Source organism: Betta splendens, chromosome 5 (assembly GCF_900634795.4).
Source record: "Betta splendens chromosome 5, fBetSpl5.4, whole genome shotgun sequence".
NCBI lineage: Eukaryota > Metazoa > Chordata > Actinopteri > Anabantiformes > Osphronemidae > Betta > Betta splendens.
Window position 1 is genome coordinate 17,215,722 of NC_040885.2, and position 26,792 is coordinate 17,242,513.

The 26,792-nt window shown below is 53.6% G+C and overlaps 2 protein-coding genes across 9 annotated transcripts in view; both read left to right on the forward strand.

Moving 5' to 3' along the window:
• Positions 1–21: 21 nt before the first annotated feature.
• On the forward strand, positions 22–24,407 carry chd5 (chromodomain helicase DNA binding protein 5). 7 transcript variants are annotated; one of them, XM_029150275.3, is made up of 40 exons: positions 22–752; positions 4,678–4,829; positions 9,226–9,444; positions 9,525–9,643; positions 10,177–10,418; positions 10,665–10,777; positions 10,911–11,037; positions 11,285–11,451; positions 11,544–11,762; positions 11,846–12,052; positions 12,453–12,664; positions 13,031–13,162; positions 13,358–13,466; positions 13,591–13,782; positions 13,859–14,059; positions 14,133–14,270; positions 14,364–14,485; positions 14,615–14,788; positions 14,929–15,070; positions 15,191–15,322; positions 15,534–15,651; positions 15,763–15,887; positions 15,988–16,234; positions 16,460–16,632; positions 16,752–16,926; positions 17,641–17,727; positions 17,802–17,890; positions 17,963–18,096; positions 18,176–18,320; positions 18,407–18,566; positions 18,651–18,730; positions 18,936–19,122; positions 19,201–19,287; positions 19,372–19,524; positions 19,714–19,822; positions 19,924–20,056; positions 20,161–20,362; positions 20,639–20,802; positions 21,477–21,603; positions 21,903–24,407. In XM_029150275.3, the coding sequence occupies exons 1-40, from the start codon at positions 686–688 to the stop codon at positions 22,028–22,030; spliced, it is 6,009 nt and encodes a 2,002-aa protein (XP_029006108.1). In that variant the 5' UTR covers positions 22–685; the 3' UTR covers positions 22,031–24,407. The 7 variants fall into 7 exon arrangements, with proteins under 7 accessions (XP_029006108.1, XP_029006110.1, XP_029006109.1 ...); XM_029150277.3 differs by having other exon boundaries at positions 23–752; positions 17,662–17,727; XM_029150276.3 differs by having other exon boundaries at positions 25–752; positions 20,161–20,356.
• A 613-nt stretch (positions 24,408–25,020) lies between these two features.
• Positions 25,021–26,792, forward strand: part of arhgef10la (Rho guanine nucleotide exchange factor (GEF) 10-like a) — a 72,610-nt gene continuing 70,838 nt past the window's right edge. For both annotated transcript variants that reach the window (XM_029150302.3, XM_029150303.3), the window contains exon 1: positions 25,021–25,304. The gene's annotated coding sequence lies outside the window, so the exon portion shown is untranslated. The remainder of the gene's footprint in view (positions 25,305–26,792) is intronic.

Sequence of the window (26,792 nt, forward strand, 5' to 3'; positions counted from 1 at the left end):
CACGCAGCCATCACGCTGCACTTGTGCGTTTTTGCAGGGGGGGAAAGTGGAACTTCGGAGGAGGACGACGCGCCGGTCGTTTTCAGCTCTAATTAAAAGTTCCAATCGGTCCACGAGCTCTTTAATCCACATTTCGCCCCATTGATAAAACGCTAGTTTTCACAACATCCTTCTAATAAACGCCGCGCGCGAGCAGCGACGCACTTGTGCGAGGAAGAAGTTTTTGTGCCAAAAGGGAAACGGTCAGACGACAGGAGCGCGACCGCGTCCGCCCGTCAGCGCGCGCGCTGCCGCCGCACGGCGCGCGTTTTCCGCCCTGCACACTACTAGTTGAAGTGGTAACCAGGAGAGCATGACTAACTAGTTGTGGGTGAAATTATGGGATGTATCGTCATGGCAACAGACCAGACGTCACAATCTGGGCATGTGTGTTCCATTTTTGTCTTTCTTATTTTTCAGACTGGAAGACCTGGATAGAGATCAGTGGATAATAAAATGTTTTTAATATTTTTTTAACTCCCGGAGCGAAAATACGAGAGCCACTGCAGAAAAATAAAAATTTCAAAATTTGCACAGAGCGACGAATACATTCTCTTTGGGAAGAAAGAGACTGGGCTGCGGCGCCTGGAGGGTTAACTTTCAGTATTCTCAGCCTAAAAGGGGGTTTGGGGGCTATGAGATAAAGATGCCGGGGTCGCTGAGTAATGAAGACGAGGGACAGGACGACATGGATTTTGAAGACGATATGCCAGGTGAGGGAAAGAGGGGGGGGCGGGGTGTCCTTCAAATTATTTTGCGCCGCTACGCCTTGAATGCGGGGAAAAGGGCTTGTCCTGCGTTCCTGAGAGCAGAGAGGAGGAGGGGTGGGGTGCAATAAGCACAGTCATGCTATTATTATGTGTTATTTTTTTATTTTTTGCACGACCTACTGTGTGTAAGGTGGGAACGCGGTTTGGGGATTTGGCGTCGGGCTGTCTTCGCATCCAGCCTGATTTAGCGGCTCGATGAGCGCCTGCTGCATGGCTTCCGTGCGCTGCCTTTTCTTTCCGGGCTGCGTGCGTGTGCGACCGAAAGGCTTCTCAAGTCCAAACCCAAGTTGGGTTCGGCGGTGAGCGGTGCCGACGGTCGCCCGTCGCCTTTAACGCACACGCGTGCCTGTAAGTGGGAACGGCTCCAGCTCCGCCGTCGTGCTCGTTTTCGCCGGAGATGCGCGGCTTCTTCGCACTCGTGATCCAGAGGCGGCTCCAACTTTAATCCTTTTTTTCCAGCATTGTGGCCGCAGAGGTGTGAAAGCCACGTGTAGATGGCCGCGGTAAACAGAGCTCATCGCTGTACGTGTCAGCCCCGATGGTGATCACTCACGGTGTCCGTAATGAGGTCGTTTCTAGGTGGAGCACGAACTGAAATGAACTGTAATCCACATTTTGACGTGGGGTCAGTTTGCGTGGAGGCTGTGGCGACCCAAAGCAGGGGACTGGTGGTTCTACTGGTTCTAGTGGCTGGAAAAGGAGCTCTGGCGACGACTCATCTGCAATGTACATATTGTCTGTCTTTAAAAGTCAGGATGCTGAAAAGGCTCAATTAACACGGCGGTTCTCAAGAAACCACTGACACATCAGAGCCCGTGGCTTCCACGTTTCTGGCTGCTGTCCACGCACCTATTGATTCTCGTTTTTTAAGCTGCTCACATAGAGTTGGCTGTTGGTTGAGGGAAACCCCAAAGACGGTGACTCGGGTGTGACGTAGAGCAGAGCCCAGTGTGAAACGCGCGCTGACTTTTGTTCCCGCGGTGGGACGTGGCGGCGGCGCGTCCTCCAGCTGCCGGCGGCGCCGACTGGGCCCCCGCTGTGGCACCCTGCTGGGCTCCCGCTCCCACAGCCCGCGCTGCGCTCCAGGTGACGTGAACAGCGCCGCTTCCACATCACATTGTGCAGAGGCTTCCTGCATTTAACTGTAGACAGAAGTCTGACACTCGTTCAGAAGCTTTCACTCCAAGAAGCCATTAGCTGCAGAAACATCTGCTCAGAACCTGCTAATGATGCGTTTTTGGTAGTTTGCTCTACTGAAACCCGAAGCACTGCGTCGCTGGTTCTGTTGAGCCCAGTCCTGTGTTTCCTCTCAGTCTGACTTTCACTTTCAGCCCAGTTCTGTGCAAAACCAGCGTAGCTGCGCGACACGTGAGCTCGCCATCTATTAATACCGGCGCCCGGCACGTAAAAGCGAGGCCCGGTTTCTGGATTAGGCCGGACGATCACCTTCAGACGTCTGCGCGAGGTTGAGCAGCGGGAAGAGGAAAAGGCAGACGGAGGGAGAGAAACAGAGAGCGAGAGCAGCCGCGGCGTCGCGTGACTCCAGCCACAGCCGGAGGGAGAACACGAGCCCCAATAAACCGGCCTCGGCGGCTCTGAGGAGGAAGGATGCGACGTTCAGATGTTTGAATCATCACAATGCGTTTGAAGGGGTCAGACTGCTTCATGTGCGTCTTGTGCTGGGACCTCCTCAAGCGCTGGTGAATCTCTTTTTGGTGAATTAACAGGCTCGCGTCATTGTGACAGTTTGACATATTTATTAGGCGCGCATTTGCTGCTGGTGCAGGAAGCTGATTAGAGCGTTTACGGGCCCAATCATCAGCCGGCGGAGTGACAGACAAGGTCAGGAATCCGGGCCGCGCGTTTCCCAGCGTCAAGACGCTCCCGTGCAATTAAAGCCCGGCGTTCCGGCGAGACTCATCGCTATACGATCACAGCCTCCGCTTGTTGTGGCACAGAAAGTGCTCTAATTCCCTTTGTCTCACGCAGGGTGCCCACACTGTCACAGATTGCTCCTTTGTGTTTTCTCCTTTAATTGTTTTGTTCTTCGGTAAAATTGAAAGATTACCATGGGCTTTTGTGTGCCTACAAATGTGATCCCCAGTTGGAACGGGCTCTATTTTGGGAGCCTTCGCTGTGAAAGTTGACACCATTCTTTCCCGCTGCACGTGCGCGGAGCCGAATCATGAAAGATGCTGAAAGATTTTTTTTTTGCCCCAAACCTGAATCTTCAGATGAGCACCGCTGCATTGTGGTGTTACAGTATGTCGTCTACAATAGATACCGTCCTAATGATGCTATTTGGGCCTCATCCTTCCATCACTTTGATGAGCACATCTTCTAATAATAGTCGGTGGCTGCGTTTCACGAGCGGAGAACAGCTCTCCTCCGCTCCTCCTCTGTTGTGGCAGGCGATGCTGGGCAACATTAAGTGGGTATTTCCACACAGGGGCCAACAGACGAAGGCCTAATGTGCTTTCCAGGAAACTCTGATCTCCCTGTGTGGAATTGACTGGTGAGTCTCCCCGGTAATGGCCGGGCCTGACGGCCGAGTCCTCGCGGGAAGGTCGGCCTGTGGCCCCTTTAACGGGGCTTGTTTGCCAAGCAGACCTCTGGTTCCGCACCACGACTGACTGACCTTCCCACATTCCCACACCTGGCACAGCACAAGGACTATTATCCCCCTCACGGCCGCCCCTCCGGGGGCTTCACAGGCCATTTGCTCCTGGCGGGCTTGGGATTATGAGGAAATACAGTTGTTAAACACATTTTTCCCGTGTACGTCGGTAACGTCTCCTCAGCACAGATGGGCCCGACTGATTTATGCTACGAGGGACACGGCACGGCGGGATCCTGTGGATTGGATCCGCGATGGGCGATCAAGCTGTCAGTCACAGGTGACAGAGGTCTCTGGGGCCGCGTCGGCGAGCGTCCGTGCCGTGACCCGTGCGTAGAGCTCAGCGAGCAGCACCGGAGGCGGGAGGAGCTCGTGTTTGAGACGCTGGAGGCATAAAGAAGAGCAGAGTTTATTAATGCTGACGGGAAAATATTCTGGACTGAAAATACAGACCAGTTAGAGTTGGTGAGAACCGTCAAACCAGTGGCTGATCTGCACGTACTGTAGTGTGTGTGTGTGTGTGTGTGTGGGGACCTCCTGCTAGCTTTGCTAAACAGAGGATAAGTGGTTGGTGAGGGGTGTGAGCGTGTCTCCCACACAGGAATCCCTCCTTCCCAATCGCTCACTCACTTCCCAGGGGAGTGGGAGCTGCAGGGCCGGCGTTGGCCGATTGACTCTGATTCACGCGCTGCATATTTCACGCCCTGCAGCCCGTCTGTAGCTGAGAGGGCGAGGGAGGCGTGCCGCCGGCGGGCAGCGGGCTCCGTGACCCCCCCGGCAGCAGGTGGCTGCAGGCCCAGCCGGCGCTGAAGGCAGGAGATGCGCCTCCGCTCCTCCGGGAGCTCCCATTTAGCGGCGGGGCGGCCGCTCCGACGAGCTGCGCTCCCACGGCTAACGCTGATCCACGCTCAGCCATGTGTGATCATGAGCTTTATTCTGCCAAGTGCTCCTGTTGGTCTGACACCAATTCATCAGGTTTAATTTCGGGCTTACAGACTTCCCGTGCGCTGACTTTTCACCCACTGCTACGTGTAATTAATGAGGATTTTCATTATCAATTAATCTTTGTGTGTGATTATTTATTTTGCCTGTTTGACACAGATTAGTTCTGATCTCCTCATGTCTCCGGCGTCGTCTGAAATGACTCAAAGCTGCTTCATTTGCACCTTGAACCAATGGGTTAATGAGGCCTCGGCCCCAGCTGAGGTGTGTCACTGAGCACATGCTGTTTGCCTTTGTGTCTGTGTCCAGATGACGACGACGAAGGCGAGCGCTGCGCCGTTCCCCTCACGCCCCTCGACAGCTTCTTCGCCGACGACGACGCCCTCAAACTACAGAAGAAGAAGAAGCCCAAAAAGATGAAAGAGGGCAAAATGCCCAAAGTGAAGAAGAGGAAAAAGGAGGTGAGGTGTGATTCTGACTGGACGCCACCTGTCACGACCTCAGACGTCATCTTGGCTCCGGCTCCGCTCCACATTCTCTATTTCTCAGCCCATCACTCTTTTGGTGTCTCTGCGATTGGATCAAAGGTGTATTTTGGCTGCTGGGCTGCCTGTGTAATCAAAATGAGAGGCAGCGGACTGTCTCGGGCCTGAAGGAGGTTGGCAACGGTGCCACAGCCACTGCCAGTGTAAGCTGTGGGCTCCAAGCGCCAGTTTGGAGGGTGGATCTGTGCCTGTGGAGCTGATCACAGGGGCCGTAGGTCAGAAGGGCAGCGTTTGTGCCAACCTGCAGGAGCTGAGGAATCTGAGGCGTCTGAGGCTCTGAGGCTCTGAGGCGTCTGAGGTCTGAGGCGTCTGAGGTTTGAGGCGTCTGAGGCTCTGAGGTCTGAGGCTCTGAGGTTTGAGGCTCTGAGGTCTGAGGCTCTGAGGTCTGAGGCGTCTGAGGTCTGAGGCTCTGAGGTCTGAGGCTCTGAGGTCTGAGGCTCTGAGGTTTGAGGCATCTGAGGTCTGAGGCGTCTGAGGCACCTGAGGTCTAAGGCTCTGAGGTCTGAGGCATCTGAGGCGTCTGAGGCGTTTGAGGTCTGAGGCGTCTGAGGCTCTGAGCCGTCTGAAGCATCTGAGGTTTGAGGCGTCTGAGGTCTGAGGCGTCTGAGTCTTTGAAGCATCTGAGGTCTGAGGCGTCTGAGTCTTTGAGGCGTCTGAGGTTTGAGGCGTCTGAGGTCTGAGGTCTGAAGCATCTGAGGCGTCTGAGGTCTGAGATCTGAGGCGTCTGAGGTCTGAGGCGTCTGAGGCGTCTGAGGCTCTGAGGTCTGAGGCTCTGAGGCTCTGAGGCGTCTGAGGCGTCTGAGGCTCTGAGGTCTGAGGCGTTTGAGGTCTGAGGCGTCTGAGGCGTCTGAGGTCTGAGGCGTCTGAGGTTTGAGGCTCTGAGGCGTCTGAGGCGTCTGAGGCTCTGAGGTCTGAGGCGTCTGAGGCGTCTGAGGCGTCTGAGGCTCTGAGGTCTGAGGCGTCTGAGGTCTGAGGCGTCTGAGGCGTCTGAGGCGTCTGAGGCTCTGAGGTCTGAGGCGTTTGAGGTCTGAGGCTCTGAGGCGTCTGAGGCGTCTGAGGCTCTGAGGTCTGAGGCGTCTGAGGCGTCTGAGGCTCTGAGGTCTGAGGCGTCTGAGGCGTCTGAGGCTCTGAGGTCTGAGGCGTTTGAGGTCTGAGGCGTCTGAGGCGTCTGAGGTCTGAGGCGACAGCCTCTGCGTTCCCAGCTTCCTCCCACAGGCCGAGCACAAACAGTCAGGTTATTGACGCCGGTCTGGTGGCGACCTGTTGGCAGCTGGGCAGCGTCCGGATGCTCGCGCTTGTGATGTGGATTGCCGGTCAGAGAGCTGCTATTGTTATGAGGCTTGCAGATGATTTTCATACAGCAGATTGACTCACTTTTAGCTCAGTTTTTGCCTCCACCATCAATGTGAGCATCAAACCCAGAGACGCATGTCGCAGCTAAACTCTCCACACATGTTCACCAGGCAGCTCTGTCTGTTCGTGCTTTGGGGCCGGGCAGGAAACAGAGCTTTGTTTATTACAGTTGATTAGAGCAAAGTTTCCATGTGCACTGTGAGTCTGTTTGTTGCGGCTTCACCTCGATACGAGGGGACGCGAACAAAGCATCTCAGCAGCCGAACATGTTTTAATCGATGATCAACAGATATTATTCATTCACTGGTTCCAGCGCATCCCTGCAGCTGCTGCTGAGAGAATCTCCCTGAGCCGTTCTCTTTAGTGATTACAGGAATTCACTGTATTCCCAGCGTGCTCCCGCCCGCATTGGCCACGGCTTTAACAGTGTCAGTGACACAGCCAGGATGTTCCCCTCTGCTGCCTGGAGATGCCAGCAGCGCCGTGAGGAGCTTGGCTGGCCGGGCCGCCACCCGGCCCTTTGGCTGCTTGTGCTAAACACAGAGCTCTGGGTCTCACTGAGCTAATGAGGGGGGGACTCCCTCTAACACTCTCCTCTTACACACACAGTCTGCTCTGTATTCCCCTCTTCCTCCCCTCTCCCCTTGTCTCGCCTCACGTTGCCTTTTATGATGCTGCTGTCCCTGGTTCCTTCCTTCCTTCCTTCCTTCCTTCCTTCCTTCCTTCCTTCCTTCCTTCCTTCCTTCCTTCCTTCCTTCCTTCCTTCCTTCCTTCCTTCCTTCCTTCCTTCCTTCCCTTTTTTCCGCTTATTTCCTTCCCGCTGAGGACCCGCTGCTGCTGTAATTCAGTTCCAATCACTCTCCAAAGGTTGGTGTCAGACAGGGGCCACAAGTCAATTGGGGTCAGACATTGTCAGCGGCACATTCTCGGCTTGGGTCAGAGCTACTGTAGAGACGAACGGTGGCTGGAGAGAGATGTGAGATTCTGTATAGACACGAAAAGGCTCCTCTCTCCTATTTGACAAGCTGTATTAAACTAAGGGAATGTGAGCTTATAGAAAGCGGCCAACGCAGTAAAACCCTGCAGCCACTTGCAGCCTCAGAACGTGCCTGTCGTCTCTGGGACAGAGTCAACACAGCTGTTGTTTTGGACCCTTTTTGTTTAACTAGATTCTGTTAAATATCTGCTTCTTTGCTCATTTGCTCTTCTCTGTGGCGTCCTGTGCATTCTCCCCGAGGCGGAGCCATTATGGAGAGACGTTTAATTTGATTAGCTTATCAGTACTTATCTGATTTTCTTCCCTCTGGAAGTGGAGGCACCGTGTTTGTTGCTGCTCTTTAGTCCTGTGATTTGTACATAACGTCAAACTGGGGGCTGTGATGAGGCCGCTGCACAGTGCTGCCTTGTCTTTGCAGTTGCTCGAAACAGTGGTTTTGCTTCTCTGCCTATTCCCTCCTCCATCTCCACCTCCACTCCCATCCCCCATCCACAATCTTCAATTTACTCTCTCTTTCTCCTTCTTCTTATGCATAAATGAGATTTGTCTAGACTGGCGCTGGAGCACCAGCTCTGCAACCACAGGCCTCTGCATAACAAGCTCGTTATGCAAACGTGTCTGATTGGATGGCGCCGTTCCATTGGCTGCCTGTGATAGATTGTGTGTGTGTGTGTGTGTGTGTGTGTGTGTGTGTGTGTGTGTGTGTGTGTGTGTGTGTGTGTGTGTGTGTGTGTGTGTGTGTGTTGGGATAAGGGGGGTGTCAGGATAGGAAGAAAGAGTGAGAGAGAGAAAAAGAAAGAGAGAGCATTTGAGAGAGAGAGAGGGTGACAGTGAGAAAATAATGGGGTGTTGGGGGGGCTATGAGATGTGAGGGAGGGAAAGTGAGAGAAAAGGAAAGCATGTGGGGGGGGGCTATGATAAAGAGAGAAACTAGGAGGAGAGAGACACAGAAAGAGAGCTAGAGCTAGACACTGCTCAAATTTGGTCACCATGGCAACACAACCAGGCTGCTAGTAGGGTTGGCGGGCGCTGCGGCAACGTGAGCCTTTCCACTGCGCTACAGAGCAAAACGCCTGCAAGTCTCTCCACGGATCCACACAGGCCTGCCGAGCAACAGGCAGCGGGCGCGCCGCAAAACCGCTGTGCACTAATCCACGCGCACGTGCACACACACACACACACAAACGCGCACACGCAGCCGAGGAGAAGGAGGGGATTAAAAAAAAAACACAAAAAAGGCGCCCGGCGCACGCGTGCACGAAGCAGCAGCCAGCCACAGAAATGTGACTCCAGATCAGAAGGGGGAGAAGCACACCCACTCACAACATATATAGATGCACCCACAATTAAAACAGAACTCGCTCGCTCACAGCCAGTTAAGCGCTGGGCGCATAATGAGAGCAGCAGCAGCCTCTCGTGCCCCCTCTTCCACCGCCGTGAGCGCGCACGCGTGCACGCACCAGTGGATTGGTTCATATGCAACGCTCCTGATCACACAAACAACACCTGTTAGCTGTTAAAGCCGTGCAGCTGTCCAGATGTGTGCAGAGCCGATCCGAGCTGTGCTCTGCACGGCCTGAGGCGGGAGCCGCTTCCTCGCTCCGGTCGGATGTCTGAGCGCCTGTTAAAGGTGAAGGTCGCTCAGCATCAACCTGCCGATAACACTATATGAGAATGATGTTAGTGAGGCAGTGTCACTCTGGAATGATGTAATTTAATTTATGCAGATGCAATCAAGTAGAAGCTTCTATCTGAAGTGTGTATGGTTTTCGTGTGGGTGGCCTCTGTGGGAACTCTAATCCCCAGTGCCATGCTTGTTTGCCCTGTCACTGAGTTTCACATGTTCATTATGCCTCCTTTTCATCACTAGAAGTTAAAGTCTGGCTCCTCATTCTTCATCAATACATAACATCAATGTTGTCCGTCCACACGTATAACGTTCATGTGTCCCTGTACAAACAGGGGGCAATGCAGCCAAGGGTTGACAGCGACCTGGACGAGACCTCGGAGGTGGAGGAGGAGCGGGAACCGCTGGAAATCGGGTCCGAGAGCGAGAGCAGCATGTACGGCCCCACGAAGAAGAAGAAGAAGAAACCCAAGGAGAAGAAGGAGAAAAAGCCCCGGAAGAAGAAGAGAGATGAGGACGATGATGACGACGACGACGACGATGGGAACATGAAAGTGAGTCCACACAGATCAGTGGGTAACACATCGCGTAATTGGCCTAAAAGTGATTGAATTTGTCGTCTGCCAACCCCCAGGAACCCAAATCATCCAGCCAGCTGATGCTGGAGTGGGGCCTCGAAGACGTGCAGTACGGCTTCACTGAGGACGACTATAAAACCATCACCAACTACAAGGCGTTCAGCCAGTTCCTCAGGCAAGCATCTCATCTCGCGTCTGGATTATCTCCCTGTGTTGAACCGCTGTGTTCTGCTTCTGTGGCGAGTCCCTCGCTGAGCGACTTCCAACAGAATCTCCACAGCACGTCGGGAGTGTGGCATGACGAGCAAGCGCTGCTCCTTTTGTTTGAGCTCCAAAGCTCGGCTGCTGGCATAAAGAGGCGGTCTCACCTGGGGCCGTCTGGCTCGGCTAAGCCTCCGCTCCGACAAAGTGGAGCATGAGCTCCTGCGGCGCCCCGCGCGAGTAGTCAGCTGCGTGCTGGATGCCCGTGACAGCCAGGAGGCTCGGGGACTCCGCGCTCTGACCCGCTATCTTTCACAGGCCAGCGTGCCAAACCTCAAGCTGCTGCCCGACAAATCACAAACATGACACAGCCCCGGCAACGAAGGGGCAGCGCTTTGTCAGCGAATGTTCCCTCCAGTGCTGAGGGAAGTCCCCTGAAGCCGACGAGCATCAGGGGTGGCGTAATAACGCTGCTGTCGTTGTCTCCTCTCCCTCGCTTTCACTCAGGCCGCTCATTGCCAAGAAGAACCCCAAGATTCCCATGTCCAAGATGATGACGGTGTTGGGGGCCAAGTGGCGCGAGTTCAGCGCCAACAACCCGTTCAAAGGCGCGTCGGCCACCGCCGTGGCCGCCGCCGTGGCCGCCGCCGTGGAGACGGTCACCGTGGCGCAGCCGGGGTCCGTCAGCAGCAGCCAGCCGGGCTCCCAGACGGGGCCGGTGAAAAAAGCCAAAACCAAAGAGGGAAAGGGTAAGAGGCGACGCCCGGTGCCGGTGCCGGTGTCGGTGTCGGTGCCGGTGTCGGTGTCGGTGCCGGTGTCGGTGCCGGTGTCGGTGCCGGTGTCGGTGCCGGCGCTAATGTCAGTGCGGGTGGCGGTGTCGGTATCAGTGCGGGTGCCAGTTCCCGGTGCAGGTGCAGGTGCCGGTTCCAGTTCCGGTGTCAGCGGCCGCCGCGAAGAACGCCGCTCGCTCATGGTTCTGCGTCTGTGTGTTTCAGGGCCAGGAGTGAGAAAGAAGAACAAGACTGTGAAGGAGGTGAAGAAGAAGCCCAAGCCCAAGAAGACCAAATCAAAGTCGGGCTCGAGTGGGAAGAAGAAGAAAGCGTCCTCGGTGGGTTTTGTGTTTTTCACCTCGGCTCATTCATCGTCTCAGTGTCTGCGTTAGCGCCTGCTCAGTGGCATCAAAGCCACCGGCTGTGAAAGCGTTTTCCGAGCTCTGTACGTCTGCATGTATGCTTTTCCAGAGCGAGGAGGACTTCCTGGAGGAGTCGGACTTTGATGACATCAGCATCCACAGCGCCTCTGTGCTTTCTGATACCTTGGGGGCCGCCACCAAGAAAAAGGCCCGGCGTGGGCGGAAGAAGAGGAAAAGTATGTTTACTGTGTTGCCTGTGATGTGTGGTGTGTGTGTGTTTTCCTCCTAAATCCCACAGAAATCCCTCAGATCCACACTGTTTGATTATGGGTAATGAGGAAATTAAAATGGGCTTTTTTTTGCTTTGTTTATTTTGGGAATGTTTCCTGAACACGGTTTCTCAGCAGTTTTTGGCTTCGCAGCCGGAGGTTGGGAAGCAGCTGCTTGCGTTTTTTGGTGTTCACCTCTGTTTCGCCGTCACAGAGGAGGACGGCGACGGCTATGAGACGGACCACCAGGACTACTGTGAGGTCTGCCAGCAGGGGGGGGAGATCATCCTGTGCGACACCTGCCCCAGAGCCTACCACCTGGTCTGCCTGGACCCCGAGCTGGAGAAGGCCCCCGAGGGCAAATGGAGCTGTCCACACTGTGTGAGTTACCATGGCCACAGTTCTGATTCCCTTTGACTTCTGGTTTTGTCATCAGGTCTGTACATGACAGCATTTAACCCTGTGTCTCTCAGGAGAAAGAGGGCATCCAGTGGGAGGCCAAAGATGAAGAGGAGGATGAGGAGGAGGCCGCGGGCGAGGAGGAGGACGACCACATGGAGTTCTGCCGAGTCTGCAAGGACGGAGGCGAGCTGCTGTGCTGCGACGCCTGCCCGTCGTCCTACCACATTCACTGCCTCAACCCGCCGCTGCCCGAGATCCCCAACGGGGAGTGGCTGTGCCCGCGCTGCATGGTGAGTGCTGCCCGCGCTCCCGCGTCCACGCTGAGCTGCGTGCGACTCGCCGCTCCAACGCCCGCTCTGCCGTTTCCTTGCAGTGTCCTCCGCTGAAAGGCAAAGTGCAAAAGATTCTGCACTGGACGTGGGGCGATCCCCCGCTGCCTGCAGAGCTGCCCGCGGGTCCCGACGGCAAGCCCGGCGACCCGCTGACCAAGCCGCCGCTCAAGGGTCACCCTGAGAGGGAGTTCTTCGTCAAGTGGGCCGGGCTCTCCTACTGGCACTGCTCCTGGGTCAGCGAACTGCAGGTGAGGCGCCGGAAGCGGGTCCAGGATCAGTGTAACACAGCAAAGCGCAGCACAGTGGTCGTTCCATTCAGAGGCACCTTGCTGCACATGTCAAAGCATTCAAGCTTCAATTACAATTAGCAGAGCATTCACAAACCTAGCTGACATTCAATTTGGTGATAAAAGAATTGATTGTTTTCGGATTCGACCGTGCAAAGACTCCTCCTTTCTTTACAGACAAGACAGCTTTCCTAATTTATTTTGTAGCTGTCTTCTCTTCATTAAATCCTTTCTGGAACTTTGAGTAGTTAATCAAATTAGTCCCAGTGTCTCTGTGGCTAGATTAAACATCGCATTCTTGTACAAAGCATTCCTCGCCAGAGGTGGTGCTGAATGAAACTCTGCTCTGGCTCTGGTGCAGTTGGAGCTGTATCACACGGTCATGTATCGGAATTACCAGCGGAAGAACGACATGGACGAGCCGCCGCCGTACGACTACGGCTCCGGGGAGGAGGAGCTAAACAGCGAGAAGAGGAAGAGCAAAGACCCCCAGTACGCCGTGATGGAGGAGCGCTTCTACCGATACGGCATCAAGCCAGAGTGGATGGTGATCCACCGCATCCTCAACCACAGGTGGCTGCTCACGCTCAGCACCGTCAGATCGTGCCTCATATTCACCTGCTGCTTGCTTTGCTCTTATCTTGCTTTGTGATGGATAGTTGGGAAGGTCGCCCCCCCCCGGCCTAAACGCAGCTAGCTCTCAGACAGAGTTACTGTAAAGCATCAGATGTTTTGCCATTTGAGGTTTGCAAATTCATGCAATGCATTGCTCTGTGAGCGACAGCCTCGTCCCTCTGCAGCTGTAGTTGACGGAAGAACAAGGACCTACTTTCATGTAATATATGTGTCACACCCCATTAACACATGTCAACAACTTCATTTTGGATGTGTCCTCGGAAGGAGCTGGTTCCTGATTATCCTGCTTTCGCTCCTGTTTAGTTTCGACAAGGACGGGGATGTGCATTACCTGATCAAGTGGAGAGACCTGCCCTATGACCAGTGCACCTGGGAGGTGGACGAGTTCGACATCCCAGAATATGAGAGTCATAAAGCTTTTTACTGGGACCACAGGTTGGTTTAGTTGTTTGAACTCCACTCGGCTTTTCCTAATAAGCTTGAGACGGCAGCGATTATGACTGGAGTCAGTCCCTGGCACGTGAAAATAAACAAAGACATCTGCTGCTGCGTCTCTTCTGCCCTGTTCTCTATCTGCGATGCCCCCGTTTGAGGTGTTTGGCTCATCACGTTGCTACAATTACTTCCCAGGGAGCAGATTCTGGGGGAGGACCAACGCCCCCTGGTGGTGCGGAAAGGGAAGAAACTCAAAGAGGACCATCCAAAGAGGGAGGTCCCTCCTGATGCACCCATCATAGATGTGAGTTGGGATGTTGGGATGCACATACATACTGAGATGCTCTGTTTGGGGAAAAAAGAAGACACTGATGCTATGGACAATATCATCTCATATTAAACTTGCTGTGTTCCTATATTCCTACCAGCCCACCATCAAGTTCGAGCACCAGCCTTGGTACATCAACGCCACAGGGGGAACGCTGCACCCGTACCAGCTAGAGGGTCTGAACTGGCTGAGGTTCTCCTGGGCTCAGGGGACGGACACCATCCTGGCTGATGAGATGGGCCTTGGAAAGACGGTGCAGACCATAGTGTTCCTGTACTCGCTCTACAAAGAGGTACGAGTCCTTCTAAAAGTCCATGAAGCCTGATCATTCTTCTGCTCAGTCGTGACTCCCTCCCTTCCTTCCTCAGGGCCACTCTAAGGGCCCTTTCTTGGTTAGTGCCCCTCTTTCCACTATCATCAACTGGGAAAGGGAGTTCGAGATGTGGGCTCCGGACTTCTACGTGGTGACGTACACGGGGGACAAGGACAGCAGGGCCATCATCAGGGAGAACGAGTTCACCTTTGAGGACAGCGCAGTGAAGTCAGGGCGGAAGGTGTTTCGCATGAAGGTACGTCATTTCTGCAGCCTCACTCTGTCATCGCATCAATGTGAGTCAGCAACCGGTCCCTGCTCCCCTGCAGAAGGACACCCCTATCAAGTTCCACGTGCTGCTGACGTCGTACGAGCTGATCACTATAGACCAGGCCATCCTGGGCTCCATCACCTGGGCCTGCCTGGTGGTAGACGAGGCTCACAGACTGAAGAACAACCAGTCCAAGGTGAAGCAGCCAACGATGGCAGCAGCTGGAAGCCGCCCGCGTCCCTGATGATGACCACTGCCTACATCTAATACTTCCTTATGCCTTGTCCAGTTTTTCAGAATCCTCAATGGGTATAAGATCTACTACAAGCTGCTGCTGACTGGGACTCCTCTTCAGAACAACCTGGAGGAGTTGTTCCACCTGCTTAACTTTCTCACCCCAGATCGCTTCAAGTAAGTCCAGTTTTCCAGTAGAGCTCAGCAAGAAAATCCAGTTCCTTGATTGATGGGTGGCAAGAACTTGCCTTTGACTGCATCTTAAGGTGATTCGTTAATGCTTTATGTGCCCTGTGACCTGCACAGTAACCTGGAAGGCTTCCTGGAGGAGTTTGCTGATATCTCTAAAGAGGACCAGATCAAGAAGCTGCACGACCTGCTGGGCCCTCACATGCTCCGGAGGCTGAAAGCCGACGTCTTCAAGAATATGCCTGCGAAGACGGAGCTGATTGTCAGAGTGGAGCTCAGCCCCATGCAAAAGTAGGAAACCTCAGACCTCACATGCAGTAATAACACAGTAAATGGACGTAGTGATGCTCAACACCAATATTAATCACTTGCTATATTTTAGACTCATTAAATTTCAGCTCAATCTTTTCTCTCCATTCGTCGACGTTTAGGAAATATTACAAGTTTATTCTGACACGAAATTTCGAGGCGCTTAACTCCAAAGGCGGAGGGAACCAAGTGTCCCTGCTGAACATAATGATGGACCTGAAGAAGTGCTGTAACCACCCCTACCTGTTCCCCGTGGCTGCTGTGGTAAGGCACAGGGCTGAGTGTGTGTAAATAAATGGAGCATTCTCAGCATAGTGACTGGAGCCTATCGATCAGGAGGAGGCACATCGGGTTGATGCCTGAGCTTGATTTTTGCCTTCACAGGAAGCCCCTGTGCTGCCCAACGGTTCTTATGATGGAAACCTACTGGTCAAGTCCTCAGGAAAACTCACTCTGCTGCAGAAAATGCTGAAGAAACTCAAAGACGAAGGACACAGAGTCCTCATTTTCTCTCAGGTAGAAGCTGCATGAATATTGCACCTGGGCTGAAAGCGCCAGACTTTGTTGATCAGTGGCCATGAAACACTGAAACCTCAGCTTTAAACCTAGTTTAGCTTAGCTTCTACCCTTCGTTTTACCAGTAGATAAAATCAGCTGATATTCCAGATGTCTCATCAAGGATCATATCATACGCAGACATTCATTAACGTTTAACCCTTCTGAACAGATGACTAAGATGCTGGACCTCCTGGAGGATTTTCTGGAGTTTGAGGGCTACAAATACGAGCGCATTGATGGAGGAATTACAGGAGGCCTCCGACAAGAGGCCATCGACCGCTTCAATGGTGCCTTTGTCATTCCACAGTCTGTGCTTTGGTTTGTGTGGATGCACGTTTTCGAGGCTCGGCTTTGACGCGCTCTCACGTGGCCGCCCTTTGCTTTGCTTTCCGTCACAGCACCGGGCGCTCAGCAGTTCTGCTTCCTGCTTTCCACGCGGGCCGGAGGCCTTGGGATTAACCTCGCCAGCGCAGACACCGTCATCATCTATGACTCGGACTGGAATCCACACAATGACATTCAAGTACTGATCAGATCCTTCAATGCTTTTGTTGCCAGGTGTGATTGAGTAGCATTGTACTGAATTCTATTCCCCCATTCACGTGTGTTCCTTCTTCTCCCAGGCCTTTAGCAGAGCCCACCGCATCGGCCAAAACAGGAAAGTCATGATCTATCGTTTCGTGACTCGAGGCTCGGTGGAGGAGCGGATCACTCAGGTGGCCAAGAGAAAGATGATGCTGACCCACCTGGTGGTGCGGCCTGGCTTAGGCTCCAAAACCGGATCCATGTCCAAACAAGAATTGGACGACATCCTCAAGTTTGGCACGGAGGAGCTTTTCAAAGATGAAATGGAAGCAGCGCGAACCATGGGTATGTCCAAATTTCCCTCTAGCGAAGAGGATTCAGCACCAAATCGAGTTTGTTGACACCCCCCTGGCATTTTGGGTTTGTTTTGTGATTGCACACGCCGCCAGAATTGCTCCAAGCACTGAAACTTTGAGTTTAAATCCTGCCTTTTGTACATCAAGGCTTTACACACGGGTAAACATCACTATCGTCATTATTAGTCATTAACTAGAAGCTTTGCACCAACAGGTGACAACAAAGACGGCGAGGAGGGCAACGTGATTCACTATGACGACGACGCCATCTCCAAGCTGCTGGACCGCAGCCAGGACGCCACCGAAGACACCGAGATCCAGAACATGAACGAGTACCTGAGCTCCTTCAAAGTGGCTCAGTACGTGGTGAAGGAAGAGGACGGAGAGGTGAAATAAATAACCATTAGCCTTCCTCTAGCGTATTTAGCACTTAGCATTAGCTAAGCACTTAGCATTAGCTAAGCATTAGCTACGTTGATTAACTGTGTGCGCCTCCTCGCGTGCAGGAGGAAGTGGAGCGGGAGATCATCAAGCAGGAGGAGAACGTGGACCCGGACTACTGGGAGAAACTGCTCCGCCACCACTACGAGCAGCAGCAGGAGGACCTGGCTCGGAACCTGGGCAAAGGCAAACGCATCCGCAAGCAGGTCAACTACAACGACGCCACCCAGGAGGACCAAGGTAGGACCCGGCTGCACGGCCACAGGACTCAGCCTCCGTTGCTCTCAGTTCTGCTTCGGCAGCATTTTCTATAGCTCCAGCTGCGTTGGGTGACGCCACCAGAATGCTGCATTTATGCCCATGTCTGAATGTGAGCAGAAAAGCACCCAGGACGCAGAGTAGGAGACGAGCCTCTTGGCCGCTCACGGCTCACGGCTCATTGACAGGAGCAGAGAAGCCAAAATCAGTTCCTTAAATACTCAAAGGACGAGGCTTCGTTTCGGGCCTACATTATGTTGATCTGGACCTTAGTGTTGTTTGTCAGTTTACAAAATGAATCTGAAGGAGAGATTTGATGGCGTCCCTTAAATCTGTTATAGTTTTACAGTGGCTTAAAGTGTTTCATGCATTTATAGTCTTCTCAGCTGGGGGTGAAGAGCTTCTTTTAAATAGTTCAAGAGCATCTGTGTGTATTGCAGTTATGAAGTGTGATGTTAAGAGTGGCTTCATGGTCCTGACTGCCACAGTCCCACTGCTCAGAGCACCCTCCGGCTTTGAAGTGATCGTTGGGCAGAGTACTCAACTCTCACCTCACTTCTGGAGGACAGAAGTGGGACAGAGCATGTGCATGCCCGGCTGTAGTGGTCTGTAGTAAGCTGCAGTGCCATGGCGCCCTCCGGTGGCCACCAGCGGAAGCGAACGCAATGTACTGTTTCTCTTTGATGTGTGGCTCAGAATGGCAGGATGATCTTTCAGACAATCAGTCGGAGTACTCCGTGGGGTCGGAGGACGAGGACGAAGACTTCGAGGAGAGGCCTGAAGGTAGGCGGCCAGAAAAATACAGGACTCACCCGCGTAAATGTGAACGCTCCTTAGAGCGGTTTGGCTTCTTCTAGGGGGACGGAGACAGTCTCGTCGGCAGCTGAAGAGCGAGAAGGACAAACCTCTGCCGCCTTTGCTGGCACGGGTCGGAGGCAGCATTGAGGTGAGAATGACAGATGATGGGACGGTGCAGAGATCCGCCTACAGTAGGTTCACGCTGTCTTCCTCTCCAAAGGTCCTGGGCTTTAACGCTCGTCAGAGGAAGGCCTTCCTCAATGCCATCATGCGCTGGGGGATGCCTCCTCAGGACGCCTTCAACTCCCACTGGTTGGTCCGAGACCTGCGGGGCAAGAGCGAGCGCGAGTTCAGGTACACTCCAGGTTCTGATCGGTCCCACGTATGACTGGCTCGGCAGAACCCGCGGGTCACACGGTGTTTGTGCGGTCAGGGCCTACGTGTCGCTCTTCATGAGACACCTCTGTGAGCCGGGGGCCGACGGAGCCGAGACCTTCGCCGACGGGGTCCCACGGGAGGGGCTGTCCCGGCAGCACGTCCTCACCAGGATTGGAGTCATGTCCCTCGTCAGGAAGAAGGTACTCAGCTACCGAGAAGCTTGTGTGACGTGTCCGGTGGGAGCGGGAGCGTCCTCTGAAGCTGCCGATCCACCTGTGCTCTGCAGGTGCAGGAGTTCGAGCACGTCAACGGGAAGCTGAGTTCCCCCGACCTGATCCCCATCGGGATGGAGCTGAAGAAGCTGACCGAGAGCGTGTCCTCCGACCCCAACACGCCGGCGCCGGCCAGCCCCGTCGCCACCCAGCCCGGCACGCCGGTGCCGCCAGGTCAGGGGCGCTCTGGACCCGGCCCCGGGGCCCCGTCCTCCCCCCGCCAGCAGTTTGACGCTGTTGTTGCTTTGTGGCCTGCAGAGAGAGGCGAGTCCCTCGCGGGCGCAGCGGAGGATAAAGAAGCCACGGAGCAGGAGAGCAGGCGGCTGTCAGAGCAGGAGGCGAGTTGTGCTTCGCTTTGAGCCCATCACCTCCATTGTGTCCTCCTTCTCCTCAGGCTTCATTACACTTTAACCATACCTCATCATTCCATCTCAGCAGCCTCTGGAGGCGCTTCTGTCAGACTCCGCCACCTTCTAACTCGTGTTTCTGCCCTCTAACAACCTTCCTCTTTCTGCTCCCGTCTCCGCGTCGGCTCCTTGGCAGGCGTCCAGCGCGGCGCCGGCACCCGAGAAGGCGGCTGACAGCGAGGAGCGCAGGGCCAGCCCCGAGGACAAGCCGGGGGACGAGAGGGACAGGGCCGAGTCACCTTCCGCCAAGGCGGAGCCATCTGCCAACTCCAAAGAGGCCGCTCTGCAGCCGGAGCTGCCGTCCAGGCAGCCGTCGCCCAAAAGTGAGTGACGCGCGCCGCGGGCCTTCACTGAGGCCGCGCCTGGTCTAATTCTGCACGCTGTGGGTCTGCTATCCTCAGCTGAGCCCAGTAGAGAGACGGAGAAGGCGTCAGACAAAGACTCTGCTTCTCCTCTGACAAAAGCCGAAGACAAGGAGAACAAGCCAGGTACACAGGCCACGAATCAGTGACACAAATGGAACAATAAAGAGGCTCCATTATATGAAAGTAATGGTTGTGTCGCTCACGCAGCTGTTACAGACGACGTGAAGAGCGAAGACGCATTAGAGGGTCGATTAAACGGAGACAAAGACACTCTGGACGAGCTGGACGAGAGCAGGAAGGAGGATAAAAACGGATACAAGGCCAAGTTTATGTTCAATATCGCTGATGGAGGTTTTACAGGTGAGCATGAGTCTGTGTTGTTCCACCAAACAGGTCCTCCGGCAACGTGGGCGCGTGAGGGAGCAGGAACGGGCCGAGCCGAGGGACGCGTTCTGCTTCCCGTCCGTCTTTAACTTTTCCATTGCAGGTGAGGTCACAGAGCAGGTGTGTCTCAGCGTTGACAGCGTGTCTTCATGTGTTTGCTGCCAGAGCTGCACACCCTGTGGCAGACTGAGGAGCGGGCGGCGCTGTCCTCCGGGAAAATGTACGACATCTGGCACCGTCGCCATGACTACTGGCTGCTGGCCGGCATCGTGACGTATCCTTTCCCGCGTCATGAGGCGGGGGCTCGTTTTCCGGTACCGCGCGAGGTTCTGTCGGTTCTCTCGTTTGTTGGACTTGACCGCAAACCCCACCCAGACACGGCTACGCTCGCTGGCAGGACATCCAGAACGACCCGCGTTATGCCATCCTCAACGAGCCCTTCAAGACCGAGATGCACAAAGGCAACTACCTGGAGATGAAGAACAAGTTCCTCGCTCGCCGCTTCAAGGCAAGCTGGAGCCTCTAATTAGCAGTAACCGCTGAAGGCTGAGATGAATGACTAATGGATTAGAGGATTTGCTCTAAGCGGATGCAAACGCTCCCTCTGTGCAGCTGCTGGAGCAGGCGCTGGTGATCGAGGAGCAGCTGAGGCGGGCCGCGTACCTGAACATGACCCAGGACCCCACTCACCCGGCCATGGCGCTCAACGCCCGCTTCGCCGAGGTGGAGTGTCTGGCCGAGTCCCACCAGCACCTGTCCAAAGAGTCTCTGGCCGGGAACAAGCCTGCCAACGCCGTGCTGCACAAAGGTCTGGGTGTGTCTGACGCCTGTGCTGAGCCGAGCCGTGACGCGACGCCACGTCTGTCAACAAACCAGGCCATTTCATGTGACGACTTTATGCTAACTGAATGAGAGGGAGGATAAAAGTCCGGTATCACTCAAAGCGCTGCTCTCTGCCAGTAGAGGATTTCGTGGCATTTAACTCTTGGCAGTTGTTAATTTCAAGCTCAGGATCCTGCAGTTGATTGGTCTCCTTTCCTCCTCCCCCCCCCCTTTCTCCGTATTAACACGCTCTCCTCTCCTTGTGCAGTGCTGAACCAGCTGGAGGAGCTCCTGAGTGACATGAAGGCGGACGTGACGCGGCTTCCCAACATGCTGTCCAGGATCCCGCCGGTGTCGGCGCGGCTGCAGATGTCCGAGCGCAGCATCCTGAGCCGCCTGACCAGCCGCGGAGGCGAGCCCCCACCCCAGCAGGTGAGCCCCCCCCCCCCCCCAGCAGACGAGCCCCCACCCCAGCAGGTGAGCCCCACCTCAGCCCCCACCCCAGCTGGTGAGCCCCCACCTTAGCCTCCACCCCAGCCCCCACCTCAGCCCCCACCCCAGCAGGTGAGCCCCCACACCAGCAGGTGTGCCCCCACCCAAGCCCCCACCTCAGCCCCCACCCCAGCAGGTGAGCCCCCACCTTAGCCTCCACCCCAGCAGGTGGGCCAGGGCGCCGGGGTCAGATGGGGAGGGAAACCTTTCGAGACTCACTTTTCCCAAATATAACATGTAAAAAGCACTTCATTCCCACCACAGAACTCATTTTAGTCCCTGAGGATTTAACCAAGTCTGCGTCTCATTATTTTCATCTTTCCTTCACCTGCTCATCACCGTCTTTGTGTTTGTTTTCCACTCTCTATTCAGCCCAGCACGCGATTGGTCATGAGCTTTGACTGTTTTTTTTTTTTTGGTTGCCATGCCAACTCCTGTCGTAACCAGGGAAACAGTCTGCAATTTAAGCCGTTCTCTTTTATTTTTCATTGTTTACTCACCTTGTGCAGCTCTAAAACGTCCCTGACGGAGCCGCTGAGACGTGCTGGCGTCTGTGACTGTGATTCTGTGAAGGAGTCGCAGTAGTCGTATGAATGTGTGTCGTGTGTCCGCAGCCTTTCAGCCAGGGCGGCTTCGGCTGCTCCCAGATGTACGGCAGCAGCTTCGCTGGGGGATTCAGGGGCCCCGGGGGACAGCCCATGGTCAACTACAGCCAGATGCCTCTGGGCCCCTACGTGAGCGGTGAGGCTCCACTCACTGACATCACTGGCATTTCAGCAGCAGGGCTCAGGATAAACAGGTCACAAGTCTGTCAACTACAACTCAGTGATGTGTTTTTTGTGCCTGAAGCTCCATCACAGGTTTTAAACAGAACTCAATTACATTTAGAAGACAAAACAAAGGTTAGGTGAATTATTCAAGCTGTCGCTGGCGACGTCCACCACAGCTTCACAGCCTGACGCCGCTACGTAGCGGTGACACTGTGGATTCACGGTGTCGCTGTGGAATCTTAATAAGATGTAGATGTGTTCCCTCTGTAGTGTCTGCGAACGGGCCCCCGCCTCCCACAAGCCATCTGGACAAGAAGTCTCTGGACTCCTTGAGAGACGTGACCACGCCTGACCTCAAGTCTGGCAAACCCACTGATGTCATCTGTATTGAAGATTAGGCGCGCTCTGTAAGACTGACCTGAGGTCAGAAGCTCCCAGGGATGGAACCGAACCGCATCATGGCTGCGCATCTCTTCCACCGCATCCTCCTCTTTCTCCTGATCCTTATCTGACTCTCAATCGAAATCACAGACGAGGTGATTAACTTGACGATTAACGCTGATGTACCTGTTATAACAATTGCACTTTTATCTTTGATGATGCTGTAGGAGCATTTCAGTAGGTATTGCTTTTGTTAACCTGTGGAAGCCGGAGCAGAACTGCTGATCGAGGGTGTTTCGCAGCCCTGCACTACAAGCCGAAACCCAAGCGAGCGCCGAGTTTCTGACGCCTGATCTCACTCTGATCTGGAATGTGCATCTTTTCTGCGCCAGCCGCGGCTTCTTCATTTCACCCGCAGCCTGTTGCTTTTATCACTGTACACTGTGACTGTGTCCCGCTGGAGCTGCTTCCCTGCGAAGAGGAACGGAGTCGCGGACGACTTCAGTCACAGCTCGTTAAGAGACGCTTTTATTTGTGAGGGCCCGTGTTGCTACTTTGAGCGAATACCTGCTTTGTCATAATGTAGTAACCAGGAGATCAACTACTGATTGGAAACTATCAGGCTTTATTCATGTATGCAGTACCTGGACCCTGAGTCTGGACCCTCTGAAGACTGCCCCCTGCTGGCAACACACTTGACTGCAGCTGGTGTGAGGGTTGGCTGTTGTACTGTACATACAGAGACTGCTGAGCATTTTACCTCACATAGGTCTAATCATAGTGAAATATGTATTCATACAAATCAGAAGCCTGGCTTGGTGTCACGTACGAAGCGGAAGAGGGGAAAATGATTTTTAATGCTTTCGAGAGGCGACTGTGTATTTCTGTGTAAGGTACAATATTTGTGATTCTTTCTATATTTGAATGTTAGTAGTGGCTGTAGAGCTTCACCCTGGGGCCATGACCAGTGGGACTGCACTATAAAAAGGAGCGCGTCTGGTCTGAATCCACACACAGGGCTTCAATGTTCAGGCCTAACTCACAACAGCGTCCTGCTCCTTTTTACATCCCAGGGACCTTCCAGGTCCCCTTTCATTGTTATAAGTGAGTAAAAACATGTGCGCGGATGACACCGCGCCAAACCAAGTCCAGTGTTTGTCACGAAACAAGCTTTTGTTTGCTGCGTCTGCTCATTTAGCGTCAGGAGAGACGCCCTGTGCTCGCGGTGCGTCTCCTCCACCGTCGGGTGAAGCCACAGTCGTGTAGAGCTGCGTTCAAGGACCAATGCTGCACAGTGTCACGTCTTGGCCCCCGGCTGTCGTCTGCGGCGCGACCTTCAAGGCACGGTTCCATCCACTATGAATCTGCGCTACACTCACTCACTCAGTAGAACAAACTTTCAGTTCAGGCTTATTTCCTTTTCCTACGAAGGCGCTGCAAGGACGTTTGGATTCAAAGCGCACATTGTTGTTGACGCATTTGTTGCTTTTGGTTTTTGTTCCCAAAGACCGGTGGCATTACCTGTTTGTGTTATTATTGCTATTGCAGCAGCACTTGTTGGATGTTTGGAGCTTTCCTAGTCTTCGTCCTGAGGTGCTCTCTTCTGGCCCCTTCTCACCTCCTTCCTCCAAGATGCTTTAAATAGAAACGAAGGAAATCACCTGGAAAGCGCCGCATCCACGCTTGAAGAGCTCTGCGTCTGTTCTATCTGACCAACCTGTGATATTATTATTATTTGTTCGTGTTAATCAGTGCTGTTTCGTTCGCCGTGTTCTTGTTCACGCCATCGGTTACTTGACCATGACATGCATTAGGCTGCAGACAGATAGAACCTCAGAAAAATGTAAATACTTGAAAGATTTTTCAGAGACAAGTCCTTCTCATATAGATTTATGTATCAAACTGAAAAAAGATGAATGTCTGCTGGATGGTGTTGCCATAGAACTGCAGTGTGCGCCCTATGTGCTCATCAATCAAAATCATGTCTTTTCCTTCTGGAGAGATGATGTTTAAACACACCGTTCTCCAATGAAATGCAATCAAACTGAAGTCAGTATGAATGTAATGTCTGTTGGGGAAAAAGGCTTCAGTCTAATATTATAAATATGTTAACAATGTATGTACATGCTTATGAATATGGCTTCAAAAGCTACCAAAAGACCCTCAAGAAGGCATCATTGTTGCAGTGAATGCACAGCATGTGAAGCGTACGGTGTGATGGTTCACTTCTGGGGGGCGGTAGCGTATCTAGCATTTACAGACAATGAGCTCCAAGCAGTGTTATGGTTCCGATATTCGTGCTGTATAGCAATTGAATGAAAAAGTGAATTGTCATCTTTTTATTTGTATTCTGTGTATTTGTTCAACGTGTTTTATTAAATCTTCTGGACAGCTGTGGCGCCGCGTGTTTCTTCCCCCCTCGTCGTCGGCCTCGTCTGCAGCGCTGTTGATGTGGACACAGGCAGAAACAGAAGCACTGAAGAAGTAATTCACATTTAAAAACATGATGCTATTTTTATTTTGTAATATACAAAATGACATCAACTGGAACTTCTTACCTTTATTTTAGTAACATCAGCAATTAACCCCAGCATATTTTATTCAGGTGCACATAAGAGTCTGTGTTTATTCCTTGATTCACTTGCTCTGTTGGTGAAAAAGCTAATTTTTGCCTAATTTCAAATGTTCTGACCGGGTTCAATGTGATTACACACCTTCAGTCCTATGCGGAAGTGACATAAGACAGTACCGGCGCTAATTCCTTTGGTCCGGCCCATCTGCTCTGAATCCCTGTCGTGATTGGCTCAAATGCTTCCCCCTAGGCCTCTCATTGGCCGCATGCTCGCCTTTGTCTCTCACCCATTGGTTAGCCGGCGCTGCGAGTGCTCACCCCGCTTTGTGCTGCAGCAGGGGTCTGGACAGTGGGAGGAGGGATAAAGGAAAGAAGTGATAGAATGGAGCTGGAGGGGCTGAGTGGGGGGAAAGGAGCCATCTGAAAGAGAGAGGGGAGACGGGGGAGGAACAGAGCCGGCAAGGCGGAGAGGAAAGGGGGAGGGTTCGCTCATCTCGAGCCGCTGGTGCACACGGTGCAGGGGAGAAGTTGTGGGAAAGTAAACAGGAGAATTCCAATCTGTGTCCAGCCACTTGCAGCCCTCGCAGGGGACTGTAAAGATGAGTGGGCTGCACCCGCTGTGTGGTAAAAACTGAGAGTTTATGGGAGGCTGCCGGGATTAAATGGTCACCAGGCAGTGCCTAGAGCTGGTCGGAGGACACACTGCTGAGGATAAGGAGGTGAGAGGCGTATGTGTATATATATATGTCTGTTCTCCAAACACTTTTGTCTATGCTTCTTCCATTCTCTCGCTCCTCTTTCTCCGTTAGCATGTTGCAAACACAGCAGCTTTGTCCAGGGGGGCAGTGATGGAGTTGGGATGGGGGCGGGCGGGGGTGCCGCGTCGTGCTTCTCCGTCCGTCAGGCTGAACGCTGTAGAGGAGAGGATGGGAGGGAGGGGGGGAGGGGGGAGGGAGGCACCCGTGTGGCCCGTTTGGCAGAGCACACACCATCACGGACGATTAGAGCCGAGCCTGCTTCACAGAGCCGGTGGGGCCTTGTTATGATAGCAGCAGTTCCTGAGACAGACAGACACACACACACACACACACCAGGAAGGATGAGTGCAAGGTTGCCCGCTCATCCCAGGCACACACTCCACGCCGGCTGTTTTTCTGCAGCGCCGCTCAGCTTTTCCTCGGCCTGAGGATATAAAAAGAGAACCTCGGCCCGGTCCCGGCCCCCGACGGGTGCTTCTCAGCACAATGGCCCCTCACAGGATTTGACACTGCTTCTATGCTCAGCAGAAGAGGGGGGGGGGGGGGCAGAGGAGAGGGGTGCGGGGGAGCCCAGGGACCTCTGACCAAGTCATTTGCATTTGAGCTGGGCCAGTGTTTCTGCCGGATGTCCAAGAGCCAAGAGACGGGCCCCTTTTTTCTTGTTTTGGACTCAGATTGTTTCGTCCTTAGTCACAGTCCAGCACTTTGAGGAGAATTAACAATCCATGCATGCACGGCCCCAGAGTACCACAAAGAGCACACTGTCAGTGGGACCCTTCTCCTCACATTCACCCATGAACACCCACGCAATCAAACGCACACTTGCACGGCCTTGGTGCTTAAGTACACAATTAGTCACTTGACGGTGGCGACGCGCCTCAAACGCTTCCTGGTTCTACAGGTTCCTCTGGGAACAGCCCATGATAACCAGCAGAAGGAATTCAGGGGTGTTTAGGGAGTTTAGGCTTATCTGTGGTATTAATCACATGCATCTCACCGTCCAGGCACATTTCCTTCATCTTCTAATAACAGACTCCAGGGCCAAAGCCAGCAAGTGGTTTGAAGACACACCTCGTGTCCTGACTGGGAGCTCCCTTAGAAGTGTGGGACTTTTTTTTTGGCCGCTGCTGAAGGCATTGTATGTGTGATTGGATCTGCACATCAAAGACCAGACCACCGTGTGCTGCACTGACACCGGAGCCTTCTCCACCTGAAGCAGCACAATAGCTAACATCAAAACACAATGTCTGAACTCCAGTGACTGTGGAAGTTTAAGCGTTTGGTTACTGCACTGAGAAAAACCGAAACCTTAGAGACTGTCGGCGTCATTTCACAATGTATGTACGCAGGTCCTGTAATAGTATTGTGTGAAGGGTGAACTGGGCAGAGGCACTGGCTGAAATGCACTGGTGCTTCATTTAAAGGAGCAAGTGAACTTTTTAGTTTCCT

Bases quoted from the DNA above. Each gene is read 5' to 3' on its own strand.
- chd5 (XM_029150275.3), top strand. From the start codon at position 686: ATGCCGGGGTCGCTGAGTAATGAAGACGAGGGACAGGACGACATGGAT. The intron at 753-4,677 runs GTGAGGGAAAGA...GTCTGTGTCCAG, and splicing joins TTTTGAAGACGATATGCCAG to ATGACGACGACGAAGGCGAG. The intron at 15,323-15,533 runs GTAGAAGCTGCA...CCTTCTGAACAG, and splicing joins GAGTCCTCATTTTCTCTCAG to ATGACTAAGATGCTGGACCT.